The sequence below is a fragment of the Cucurbita pepo genome, chromosome LG07, assembly GCF_002806865.2.
Source record: "Cucurbita pepo subsp. pepo cultivar mu-cu-16 chromosome LG07, ASM280686v2, whole genome shotgun sequence".
NCBI classification, from domain to species: domain Eukaryota; kingdom Viridiplantae; phylum Streptophyta; class Magnoliopsida; order Cucurbitales; family Cucurbitaceae; genus Cucurbita; species Cucurbita pepo.
This window is the reverse complement of record NC_036644.1, coordinates 7,932,351-7,945,819: the sequence shown is the minus strand read 5'-3', so window position 1 is coordinate 7,945,819 and position 13,469 is coordinate 7,932,351. Positions and strand designations below refer to the sequence as shown.

Here is a 13,469-nt window from a genome sequence, read left to right as displayed (position 1 = left end):
TTAAATATCCTAAAAAAATTAAATGTGGGACCCGATCAAGATCTCAAAAAAGGAATATGTATTTTATTTAATGAATTAATATTTTTTTCTCCTTTATAAAAAAAAATATAATTTCACGTATTTAATAAATAATAAATAAAAAACGGTAAATATCTAAATTTTGTGACTTCAAACCATTTTTCTGTATTTATTTATTTAGAATTATTCATTATTTTATAATTTAATTAACTAAATTTCTAAAATAATTAAAAGATAAGAATAAATTTAGACCGGGTGTTAATTATTTTTAAAAGCTCTAATTTACTCGATAAAAAATATTAATAATTAATTAATTTTGTTATTTATTTTACACAAATATTTTTAAAAAGTAAGAAATAACCATTTTATTTTTGGAATTTGACAAAATAACATATTATTTTAAAAAAATAAAATAAATTTTTTGGCTACATAACTTCAAAATAATAAAAAAAAATTAATATTTTTTGTTTTTTTAATTTAACAAATTTAGAGTTAAAATATTCGCCATAAATATTTTATTTAATATATATATGGTAACTGCCAAATTATTTAATATTATATATATATATATATATATATATATATTTATTTATTTATTTATTTATTTATATTTATAGTAACTGCCAAATTATTTATATAAATTAAATTTTTGTTTAGTTGGAAATTAATATCATTAATTATATAGCAATAAGTTGGAGGACTAATCTGCAAATATAAAAAAGTAGGAGGATGGTCAAATTTGGATATACAACCCCACTTCGCACGTGCGAAGTTAAGTGAGTAGGAGAGAGAAAGACATTCCCCTTTTGAACAAGGAACTGTTTTGAGTTCTTTTCAAGCACACAATCTACGAATTTGCATTGCTGTATCATAAAGGACAAGTATGTTTCCAAATTTGGGTTTTTTGTTCCTTACACGTAGACCGATAAGGTGGTAGCTCTCTCAAGTGGCGCCCATTCGGCCATGGATAGACATGCCTAAACAAGCCAAGATGGTCGAGCTGTCCTCTAACGTGAGGTGACATCACGATGTATTGGCGTGTTGTTGGGAACTAAGATAGTGACTGAGATGCGACGTTACACGTGACAGACTTTGTCCTGGAGTATAGGTAAGGTTCGGTTGAATGACTTTGCCTAGTGTAGAGGCAAGTCGGCTAGAGTTGTAGACGATTGAACATGACGGGTGTGGCTAAACAAGCTTGGATTCTACACAAGTTATGTTCGGTTGGTGAAAGAGAACCTTGCCTAAGGTCAGATGAAGCTACGAAAACGGATGAAAAATGAGGCAAACCGATAAGGTGGTGGCTCTCAAGTGGCGTCCATTCGGCCACGTGAGGGTTAAGATAGACATGCCTAAACAAGCCAAGATGGTCGAGCTGTCCTCAGACGTGAGATGACATCACAATGTATGGACGTGTTGTTGGGAACCAAGATGATGATTGAGATGAGACGTTACACATGACAGATCTTGTCCTAGAGTAGAGGCAAGGTTCAGCCCGAATGACTTGGCATAGTGTAGAGACAAGTCGGCTAGAGCTGCAGACGATTGAACATGACGGGTATGACTAAACAAGCTTGGATTCTACACAAGTTATGTTCGGTGGGCGAAAGAGAACCTTGCCTAAGGTCAGATGAAGCCATGAAGATGGATGAAAAACATGAATGGGGCTTGTCATGAGCGTGTCGATTATTTAAAATATAAATTTATCAATACTCAAATTTGTAGACTACACTGATGTCCTAGGTCGACACCCCCTCCGCGATACTTAACTTTCGAGCATTCCTCCACCTCGACCAATGTCTAAAAAAAAAAGAGGTGATACTCTTATGTGACAGTGCAGTTCCCGAGCACTCCCCCACCTCGACCCGTACCTCAAAAAAAGTGACACCCATATGTGATAGTGCAGCTCTCCAGCACTCCTCCACCTCGATCAATACTTTAAAAAAAAAAAAAAAATAATAATAATACTCCATAGGCCCATTTTAACAAAGCCCATTTTGGTACTATAGGGCCGAAATAAAAGGCCCATTATGAAAAACTTGAGAAAAAATTAATCTAATATTTCTTCCTTTTATTTCAAGTATAAATCATTTTTTTTAATTATTTTAAAAAATTATATTTATTAGGTTAATAACTAAAATCTTATAAAATTTAATATTCATTTACACAACATACCGCTTCTATTACAACCGTCAAATATTCTTAACCTTTGTAACAATTTTTTAGCTGGTCGAGTTGACCCGACTAGAAAAAAGTCAAACTTGCCAACCAAACCGATTTTCCATTCTCAAAATATTCTACTGAAAAATAAAAATCTAACCCTTCCGTTTAAGTTGAATAGTTTGAAATGTTTCGGTGATCAAGTAAGAGGAATATTAGTGCCATAAAATCACCACTTTGACGTACTCGTGATTACATAACATTTCTTAATATATTTTATAAAATTTTATTCTGTTCGGGTCACCTGAAGTTTTTGTCAATGAACCCGAAACCGAATCGAATCTATTCAGGATAATAAAAATTAACCCAATCTAACCCCTATAATTCGGGTTGTCGGGTTCAATGTATACTCCTATCGAGTCATATGAACACAATGTAAACCCTAGCTCAACCCGAACCAAGTTTTAAGTTTTTTTTATTATTAATATTATTTAATATTGTGAATTTTGATTTGTCCGCTCTGTTTTTCTATCAAACGTTCATCTGGTCGTCACCGTGTTGCTTGGTTTGGTTAAATTTCAGAAGGCGACAGGTAAGTAGGCGTGCTCTCTCTCTCTCTCTCGTTTGAATTTCATGGCTCCACGTTTTTTTCATAAATTCGCTTCTGCAATCATGGTGCTCCACTTTCTGTTTTGCTTGCCGAGTAGACATATCAAGAATCTGAATCTGAATCCATTATTTTGATTGTTTATGATTGTGCTTGGTGGAATTTGATTTTCAACTTTTTTTCGCCTTTCAATCCACCGTTGAGCTCATGATCGATTATTACGATTCATGTATTGTCCTGTTTGGAATCCTTAGGGTTTTCGCTTTCTGTTTGGTTGCTGAGGAACAGAAATATGAGTCATGGCGTAGTCATTAATCTTTTGAGTTATTTCTTTTAGTCCGAAATCCGAATGTAGTACGAAGAATTTGTTACCTTAGTGGAATGCATGATGATCTGTTTGCTAGTGGAAACTTTACTGGATGGAGTATATTTAAGGTTTCCAAGATCAAAATGACATGAAATGGACAAGGAATTTGGTAAAAACGCAACTTATAATGTGTAGAGGAGTGGGGGACTTTGTTGTTGCTTGGAAGTGGGAAGTAGAAACCTGTGATGGGAAGTTGACAGTGGCTGCTTGATTGAATAACTTTCTGAATGTTTATAGTAGGTAATCATAAATCATAATTCAATTTAGAGACGGGTTGGGTTAAAAGCATTGTGTGAAGATCTGAGACTGTGTGACATGGTAACATGTGACATGTTAGAGTAAAGAACAATGGTTGAAGGGCTAATTTCCTACTTTGTAAGACTAATTTAATAGTTATTCTATCATATGTGAGATCCCACTTCGGTTGGAGAGGGAAACGAAACATTGCTTATAAGAATGTGGAAACCTTTCCCTAGTAGACGTGTTTCAGAGCCTTGAGGGGAAGCCCAAAAGGGAAAGTCCAAAGAGGATAATATCTGCTAGCGGTGGGCTTGGACTGTTACAAATGGTATCAGAGCCAGACACCGAGCGGTGTTCCAGCAAGAACGCTGGGTCTCCAAGGGGGTGGATTGTGAGATCCTACATTGGTTAGAGAGGAGAAAAAAAATATTCTTTATAGGAGTGTGGAAACCTCTCCGTAGTAGACGCGTTTCAAAACTTTGAGGGAAAGCCCAAAGAGGACAATAACTACAATCGGTGGGCTTGAGTTGTTACATTTTATCTTCGTTACGAAGAATTTATTGATTGTTTACTTAGATTTACATATCTTTCCTGTAGGATTTGACTCTTAGTAGGGAGCAAAGTGCTTTTTGTGAGAAAAAGGATTATACTGGATGGCATCGGCTGCAATAAAATCAGGGGCGTTGGTTTCACTGAAAGACCTGAAGCCATCTTCAGAGTTCTTCAAGGATGGGGCTTCACTTAGAGTTACTGGAAAGTAAAGTTTGCTAGAATTTGTCTCAATATCTGTCTGTTTAAAATTTGGGCAGCCTTGATATGCTTAGCAATGAAGTGATACACTCACCTTTTCTCCTCTGCATGTTCACTATTATCATAACGTCAAAATTCATAGATTTGGATTTGATATGTATTAAACTTTATCTAACGTAGTGGTTCACTGTGTGACATAATCAATGAATTCGCATATCCTTCAGATTGATATTTTAATAGCATTATTCATTGTTGAATTTCTTGGCTGGTGCAACCTTATCGGATGTTGAAGTGATAGATTTCCTTGGCTATTGTGAATGCTCAATGTCTGATGTGCATTTTCCAGAAACCAGATATTTAAAATCCATGACTAAGGCATGGAGCCACCATTTAATCAGTCGTATCCCCCTACTCAAGGTTATATACTGTAAGCCGTTGTTATTTTTCTCTTGCTTGCTTATATAACGTCTCTTTCAAAAATCTCTCTCTACCCTCGCTTTCTAAAACCTTCTCTTAAAATCGAGGCCAGAGGCTCGAGCATACGTCGCTTGGTCGTAGGCGATGCAAGAACGAATTGGCTTAGCTCACTTGTCGTTGGAAAGTGAATGCCGCACAATCGCAAGTCCGCTGCCATTAAAAGTGCGATTGTGACAAGTGGTATCATCTGAGATCAACTTTGAAACATAATCTTATAGTGCCAACATCATATAATCCTCTTCTTACTTAATGTGACAGCATATTATTTGTTGATGACCTTTAATAAGGAACTTAATCTTAACGTTGAAATAGTTCTTGATGCATATGCAACCTTTTTTTATCCTTCGATTTATTACTATGAGATATATGACAAAAATACTATTGAATCTTTACAATATTTGCTTTCCTTTACTCTTTCTGTGACAATGAAAGTAATTACCATCTGTTCTTCAAGGGCAGGTTAGTGGAGTATTCTGTGGAGACAGCCATTGCCATAATCGTCGATGGAAATGTTAGCTTGAAGATCGACACACAGCATCTGAGAGAGCTTACCTTTCGCATTGGCTCCATATATCAATTTATTGGTGAACTACTTGTTCAATCAGATAATGAGGTGAAATACCATTTTGTGACTATTTTCTATCTCTCTGTCTCAACGTTCACACACAAGAGTCTTGATTGGTGCGGTATTTTCAGGCAACTCTGCAGGCACGTGTTGGTAGGAATGTTGACGGCATTGACCTGAACCTGTATCATCAGTCCCTACAACTGTTAAAACAATTTCAGGCTGATCACTTAAACAAGAGAACAAATTAGTTCACTTTTCACCTTGAGGAGGTAATCCAGCTTATCTTTGAAATTTCAAAGTAGGAATGACTTTTTACTTTTACTTTTGCGTCTGTAAAGAAGATCTCAGTAAGTAAATTACTTTTTTTACTAATATCTTTTATTGAGTGAATATCTTTCTGTCAAAAGTGGGTTTTTTTTTTGCACATATAGAAATGTTTTAGAACACAGTAGTTAGAATAGGATGGCTTAAAAAATGAAAAAACCATTATAAGTTTTACCAAAGACCCCAATGACATAATTAAATTTATCTCTAGTGTCTAGAACACACAAGTAGCAAGGTACCTATAAATCGTGTGTATAGTCTTTACTAACAAAACTATCGTATTATTACCATTACTTTTCAAATGACCCTATTCTTTTTATCTTTCCTAAGTACATTAAAAGTCTTAAAATCTGGTAAAAGGACCCCATTGCTCTTCCTTTGCGTGTCCAAAAACGTCAAACCATCAAGAGTAGAGGACATTATCTTTAGTGTAATTGCTTTCATTTATGGCTTGTGAACAAGGATTCACTTGTGAGTAATCAAAGAAAAGGAAAAAAAGGTGCCAAAAAGTCAAAGATACGCGTTGTACATTCTGAACCATTTATTGAGTTGGTTGGTAGAAAAAGCCACCCACACTAACAGGATTAGAGTGGTAGGGGTAGGGTCCTTCCTTTCCAGTTTCGTGGAGTTCATCATGATCCAATTTCTCCCATTTGGTTCCTTTACATTAAGAGGATTCAAATCACAACCCTTCAATTCACGTTCCGTATGACAAAACCATAATCAATGCAGGAAGAACAGTTAAGGTCACTAGCTAGCAAAAGATAGATAGAAAAAGTTGAAGTGACTAAAGATAGTCTGTATGGATGTAATATGGGAAGTTTATGGTGCACCATTCCATCATTTCTATTTAGTCCCATCATCATTTGGATTAGATTTTTAGTTCATATATTTCCTTTTTAGTTTTAATTTGGTCACTCTGCATTTAAAATTTGTACTGTAGCTCTATCTTTTCGGTGAAGCTTGATGAATGCCCTTTGAATTAGTGAGCAGTAATGAAATCCTAACATTTTAAGTAAGCAATTGGTGAGATCAACAACACGTGGGTCTCAGATCTCTCGGTCGATAGTATATGTCTTACCCAAAGGAGCTTTCATAGGTTGGCAATTCTAGCTCATGCCATTTAACCAAAATAGTATCTTGAAACCCAACTCCATACTTATTAGTCACTCTCACATATCAAACTCCCATTTTCATCCAAACAAAATATCATTGCACCACTAAACATGTTTTTTTTATCAGAATTTTGTTGCTTTTGAGTAGTAGTAAGCATATTTAGTAAGCTTTACGTAAAGGATATGTATGATAATGAAAGTTTTAATAACTTAGGAACCTCATAATGTCAAAAAAATGTGATTTTACCTTCTAGGGGTTTCATACTTCTTATATTTAATAGTGATGATATGTTCAAGAATTCCACATCAGGATAGTGGTAGAAATTTTCCCTCTAATTGGAGTGTGTGCCTTCTTTCAACTCTTTGGTAGCCTCCTTTTGTCTTCATATATATATATATCCTCTCTGTTCCACTCTTGTTTGCTTTCTTTTCAAGCCTGTACCTATTACATTTTTGGAATTTTGGATTGATCTTGAACAAATCTCTTCGATATTATTTATAGAACTTTGTTGATTCCATCAGCCCACTCTTCTTTATTGGAATTTTAGTTAGTGAATGGTGACAAAAAGCCTACAGTTTGAGCTTGTGAATCTTTTATAGGGCTGATTCGACTTAGACCAATAAGAATACAAAACTAACCCACATGAGTTCATAACTTTATTGACCAAATTTATCATTATTATGCAAGTTTTATTGCAATGCTAGCTAGTGGTGACCATTCTCTACCATTAAAACTCTTCCAAATTTGTCAACATTTGTGTGCAAACAAAATCAAATTTCCTTCAAAGTAATTATGAGCCAACTAATATGAAGTAATTTACAAGTTCACTCATTTTCCCCCTAACCCCACTTGTATGGAAAACATAGGCTTTTTTTATTTGTGGTGATATTAGGTTTTCCTTCTCTTTTTGGAAGAAAGAGTTGTGATAATGATTTAAGAATTAGGTTCGTTTGCTCACATTTCCATTCTAGACTTAGGATTGTTATTTTATTAAAAACTTTAATCTTCATATACATATATTTTTCAATAGTATTGATTGAAATATACGACTAAATATTATTATTTGTTGTCCCATTTTTAGATTTTTGAATTATAAATTTATGTGGAAGTTTGTGGATGTCGGTATCTTCTGCCTGCACCGCCCCACATGTGATTGTTGGGTAGCAAATTTACGTGTCTCTTTTCATTTGCTTTTAATTTACGCTTCTATGGGACCCTTTTCTTTACCAAAAATCAAAAATCAAAATCACTTCTTGTCTCACTAAAAGCTCAAATATCACTTCTTTCTCAGTACCTTGCCCTTTTCTTTTTTGTCTCCGGTGGTTTCTAAACCATGTGTTTGTTGCCTACTTATGGTGGCTGTCACTGTACTGTGTCTTTTCCCACAGATTCCCTAAGCTGGATAATGGATATAATCTTATATTCTACTTTAGAGTTTGCTTCATTCTCAACTCGTTTCTAGATTAATCTATGTTGTTATGTAAATGATTTTTGAATATCCTTATCGTTTGTGAAAGTGTTATTTCTTGACTATTTTGTTGTATATTGGTAGCTTTAATTGGACTGATACGTGTGCTTAATTGACGAGTATCATGTGAAATAGTGTCGTTAAAGTTTAGCAGGAAAGGTCGGTCTGTAGACATTTTTTGATCAAGTATGAAGATAGATTGTTTAGATCTGATTTTAATGTTCTAAGTAGATGATCATTACATCGTAGAGTTTATATCCGTTCTCTAGTAGTCTGTTTTACTTTTGTTACTTGTTTCGATTGATTTTGGTCGTTTTGTAAATGCTTTTGAATATTCTATGAACCACATTTGTTATACATATTTCACAAATTTTAACGCTCATTGAATGTGCTTATTCAATGCGCGTTAAAATTTAGCATGAAGGGTCAGTTCGTAGACGTGTTTTGACACTATTTGTGAAATATGTAGACGTGTTTTGACACTATTTGTGAAGTATGAAGACAAATTCCCTAAACTAGATATGATTTTGATATTCTAAGCAGAGGATCATTATGAGTTTATATCCATTATTCAGTAGTCTGTTTTATTTTCGTTACCTGTTTCAACTAATCGCTAGATCAATCATGATGGTTTTGTAAATGATTTTGAATATTCTTATGGTTTAGGAAAGTGTTATTTCTCAACTATTTTGTTATATATTGCTCAGATATAATTGGATTATTACATGTACTCATTGAACAAGTATCAAGTAAAATAATGTCATCAAAGTTTGAATAAAGTGTACTTTTTTCCACGTGTCTTGACACTATCTATGAAATATAAAGGACAGACTCCCTAAGCTAGATGTGATTTTAATATCCTAAGCAGACGATCACCTCTCCATCGAGTTTGTATACTTTCTTTCGTAGTTTTTTTTTATTTACGTTACTCGTTTCAATTGATAGATCAATCTATGGTGGTTTTATTAGTATGGTTTTATATTATGTTAGGATGTATTTCGTTTAAACCTTTATTTTTCTCTTATCCCAATTTATTATAGTAATTACATTAAAAAAAATATTTATAATACACACAACAATAAATAAAGTACCTTTTTAATTGATGTGACATTTAAAAAAAATGTCAAAAATTGTCACCCACATGTTTTATTTCACTTTGTGGATGAATTTGATGCTTGATTATTCTTTTATTTCACCCAATTTTCAATCAAAAGTGTATGGCCCTTCATTTTAATTATATAATTATTTTCTAAAATTTTAAAATTTGTGCACTAACTCTATTTCATGCTAGACGCTCGGACTTATGTTGCTCCAACTACATTCTCGATGCACCTGATATGAAGACATTCTATGATAAATCGACACTTCTCTCGTTGAAGCCGTGAAATCTTCTTCATCTTAAGATAAAATTTTTAAAAAAAATTATTAATTTTACCAATAAAATAAATCAAAAAATAGGAAAAGTTCAAAAGTAAAAAAAACCCATCCATCAATTAACACGTNAAAAAAAAAAAAAAAAGGTACACCAAAACAACTATGGGAATGATTACACCGAAACAAAACCCCCTTTTCTCCTCCATTACCGGCCACGAATCCAAAGAGACCTGAGTAATGTTCTTCCCCCAACAAAAAAGGAGTTGGATTGTGGGACCCACATTTTTTTAATTTTTAATTATTAATAATTTTTTAGTTTGAGAGATATTGTTATTAATTACTTGAATTATTGTTTAGATTGATTTAGAAATAATAATTTGTATTTTATTTATTGAAAAACATATTTTTATTATTAATATTTAAATCTTAATTTAGTTCTTTTTATTTTTAGCTTTATTCTTTTTTTTTAATTATATTGTGTTCATTTTAATCACCGTTGAAATTAGATCACAAAGACAAACACAAAATACAATGAAAATAAAAAACTAAATAAGACAAAAGAGCCGGACAGATACCAAAACATAGAAGGAAATGAATCAAAAAAATAAAAGGCAGGTCAAACTAGTGAGCCTCATGAGGGGCACATGCCGAACATGTCCCGAGTTCATGTGATATTGGTCCAGTTTAATTCAATCATCTTTTAACCTAATTCTAAAAGGCGGATATAAATACCCTCTGTTAGCTTGAAGACGTTAAGCTCTTCCTAATTCTTAAAATCTTGCTACGTTAATATTTTCTCGAGCTAATCTAAGCACTAGAGTTTGTGTGGCGAGCACCATAACGGTGCGTAGATTTCTCTTGTATTATAGGTCACGTTCTTTCCCTTTAAACAAAAGTTACCGTTTTGTCGTATGATATTTATAAGTCTAAAAGCTCATTAAATTAGAAGAAATTAATTTAAGGGGAAAAAAATGAGGTCAATGAAGTCACGTCGAGATCTGATCGAATGGCGGATATTGAAGGAGCATGGGGTTGCAGGTGGGCAAGGGACCACCTGATCACGACCCTCCACCTCCCATTGGTTAATTATGATGAACATGCACTGCATGGGATTGGGACCCTACGACGTGACAACCGCCCTTCTTTTGAAACAAAATTTGTAATTAATAAATAATAAATTTCAAAAAAAAAAATAAAAATTGATTATTTAATAATTATATTTTCTTCCCAAAATGTTAATTAGGGTTTTACTCGAGTTTAAATTCTATTTAGATCTTTGGAGCTGACCCATGTATCGATCATCTCATTGGACATCTCAAACGTCCATCCATCCAAATTCTCTTAAGCATTAAACTCTCCCATGTTCGTACTAAACCATTTACGACATAAGTTTCAAATACGAGTGCATAATTCAACCTCCGACACATGGGTTAGGGCGCAATACCGGTACATCCGTGCCACCCAGTACTATTCTTGAAAAACCCATTTAAAAGCAAGTTGCCCGAGACACTTATCTCAGAACGCTCGCTCTCGTTGTGACACGCACATGTACCTCAGGTTAAGCATAACCATATTTTATTATTTATCCACCTCAAGGCAATGATTAATAAAAATAAATAAATATTTTTAAATGAATAAAATAAATTATCCAAAATATATCCTTGAATTGTTTTCCATTAAAGGAATCCAATTCCTTTAAAGTGGCTTTAAATTTAATTTATAATATATTTTTTCTCCACTTCCCATTATTTAATATAAAATATTATAAAATATTTTATTTTAAAAAGCTTAGAATTTAGAATGGGAACATAAAGTAAAGCCAATAATAGGAATTAAATAAATTCCAAAAATAATTCTTTGAAATTTTTGTGGACTTATCTTAAAAAGGTTAAAAAGCAAACATAAATAAAATAAAATAAAAAAATTATTTTTTAAAAAATGTTTAATCATGCCTTTACGCCTGCACCCAGAAACATAGGTCGACTGCTGAGCCCACTCTGGCTTAGCCGCACCACCTGGGGTACGAGCCACTCGAGAAGCAAGCTATTACAACGAGCGGGTGGAGCTGTAGGGAGACGAGGAACAAAGCTGTAGATAAGATCGAAGAAGGGACCAAGCTCCCGTGGAGTTTTCCTCATTTTATCTGTTTTTTAATTAAAAAAAATAAAATCACTATTTATATTATTTAACGATTATTTAAATAGGTTAATTACCGTAAAATGGGTTGTTTTTGTTAATGAGCTACTTCTTGTAATTTTACCATTCAACCAATTTGAACATAGCACACTAGTTAATAAATATTATTTTTTTTTTGTCTAAGATAAATTAAAATAATAATAATAATAATAAACGAAATAATTTTACCATTCAACCAATTTGAACATAGCACAACTCCGATTAATAAATATTAAATTTTTTGTTTAAGATAAATTAAAATAATAATAATAATAATAATAAAGAAAATAATTTTACTATTCAACCAATTTCAACATAGCATAGTTAATAAATATTAATTTATTTTTTTTTTGTCTAAAATAAATTAAAATAATAATAAAAATAAAAATAAAAATAAAGGAAATAAACGAATCATTAATAATTATAATTATAGATTAAAAAAAGTAATTAATAATACTTTAATGTTAATACATATAAAGTATTTATTGGCTTGCGTAAAGATGCTTTAGTCAATGAAAATTAATAATATTTTTGTAATGCCCTAATGTTTATATTTGACAGTTGACTTTTAAGAAGTTCTACAAACTTTTCGCTTGAATTGGTTTGACCAATTCAGTTGGACCGACACAATCCGACTCGGTTGGAACGGTCTGATCCAATTCACATGGATCAAGTTAGCCCACTGATCTCTAGTATTAAACCGTCTAGATTGATAGAATTCGTACATTGTACCATAAGTTTGAACAATTACGGCCTCGTGTGTAACAACCCAAGCTTACTGCTAGCAGATATGGTTTGACCTGTTACGTATCCTCGTGAGTCTCACTATTTTATCTACTAGGGAGAGGCGTCCACACCCTTGTAAGAAATGATTTCTTTCTCTCTCCAACCAATGTGGGGTCTCACAATCCACCCCGTCCTCGCTAGCACACTACCCGATGTCGATATTGTCCGCTTTGACTCGTTACGTGACATTGTCAGCCTCACGATTTTAAAACGCGTCTACTAATGAGAGGTTTCTACACCATTTTAAAGAATGTTTTCTTCCCCTCTCCAACCAATGTGGGGTCTCACAATCCACCCCGTCCTCGCTAGCACACTACCCGATGTCTGGCTCTGATACCATTTGTAACAGCTCAAACCTACTACTAGTAGATATTGTCCGCTTTGACTTGTTACGTGGCATTGTCAGCCTCACGATTTTAAAACGCGTCTACTAATGAGAGGTTTCTACACCCTTTTAAAGAATGTTTTCTTCCCCTCTACAACCAATGTGGGATTTCACATCGTACCTCACCTATATATACATATGATCATTACACAATTGTTGGGACCCGTAAATAACATAGCTAGATTAACTAAATTCAAGTGAATCTCACGATCGAGATAAGCTCGGAGTGACATTAATGATTGAGATAAGCTCGTTCAAGCTAGATTGTCTGAATAAAAAATGAGAACCCTATGATAAGCTTATACGAGTCCGTAAAACTAAATATAAGACTTCTGTAATATTGATAAGCTAATATGAGCTGATCGAGTCTTAACCACAACATTAATAATGATTTATGACGTAAAATAAATAATTTATATTTTTATTAATTATTGTATATGTCAAACTTGAAATCATTGCCAGCGTGGAATTTTATATATAAAATACATTTAAATTATTTATTGGTTCATGCAAAGATTCTTTAATCATTAAAATCTAAAGTTTTTTTATTTTTATTAAATTATATATTTATTGGCAAATTATTATTATTATTACTATTATTAATTTTTCCAATTTTAGAATGTTAAAATTTTTAATTTTAATTTAAAAATAAAA

At 33.0% G+C, this 13,469-nt stretch overlaps 1 protein-coding gene across 3 annotated transcripts; it reads left to right on the top strand.

Annotated features, from left to right (window-relative positions):
- The first annotated feature begins 2,682 nt into the window (after positions 1–2,682).
- LOC111798178 (CST complex subunit TEN1-like) lies at positions 2,683–5,562 on the top strand. Of its 3 annotated transcripts, none has more exons than XM_023681179.1 (4): positions 2,683–2,770; positions 3,990–4,149; positions 5,079–5,232; positions 5,316–5,562. In XM_023681179.1, exons 2-4 carry the CDS (start codon positions 4,046–4,048, stop codon positions 5,433–5,435), a joined length of 378 nt encoding a protein of 125 aa, XP_023536947.1. In that variant the 5' UTR covers positions 2,683–2,770; positions 3,990–4,045; the 3' UTR covers positions 5,436–5,562. The 3 variants fall into 3 exon arrangements, with proteins under 3 accessions (XP_023536947.1, XP_023536948.1, XP_023536949.1); XM_023681180.1 differs by lacking the exon at positions 2,683–2,770 and adding an exon at positions 2,809–2,853; XM_023681181.1 differs by lacking the exon at positions 2,683–2,770 and adding an exon at positions 2,860–3,014.
- Positions 5,563–13,469: the final 7,907 nt, after the last annotated feature.

Coding starts and splice junctions, on each gene's coding strand:
- LOC111798178 (XM_023681179.1), top strand. CDS start 4,046: ATGGCATCGGCTGCAATAAAATCAGGGGCGTTGGTTTCACTGAAAGAC. Junction 4,150..5,078: donor TCACTTAGAGTTACTGGAAA/GTAAAGTTTGCT, acceptor CTTCAAGGGCAG/GTTAGTGGAGTATTCTGTGG. Junction 5,233..5,315: donor TTGTTCAATCAGATAATGAG/GTGAAATACCAT, acceptor CGGTATTTTCAG/GCAACTCTGCAGGCACGTGT.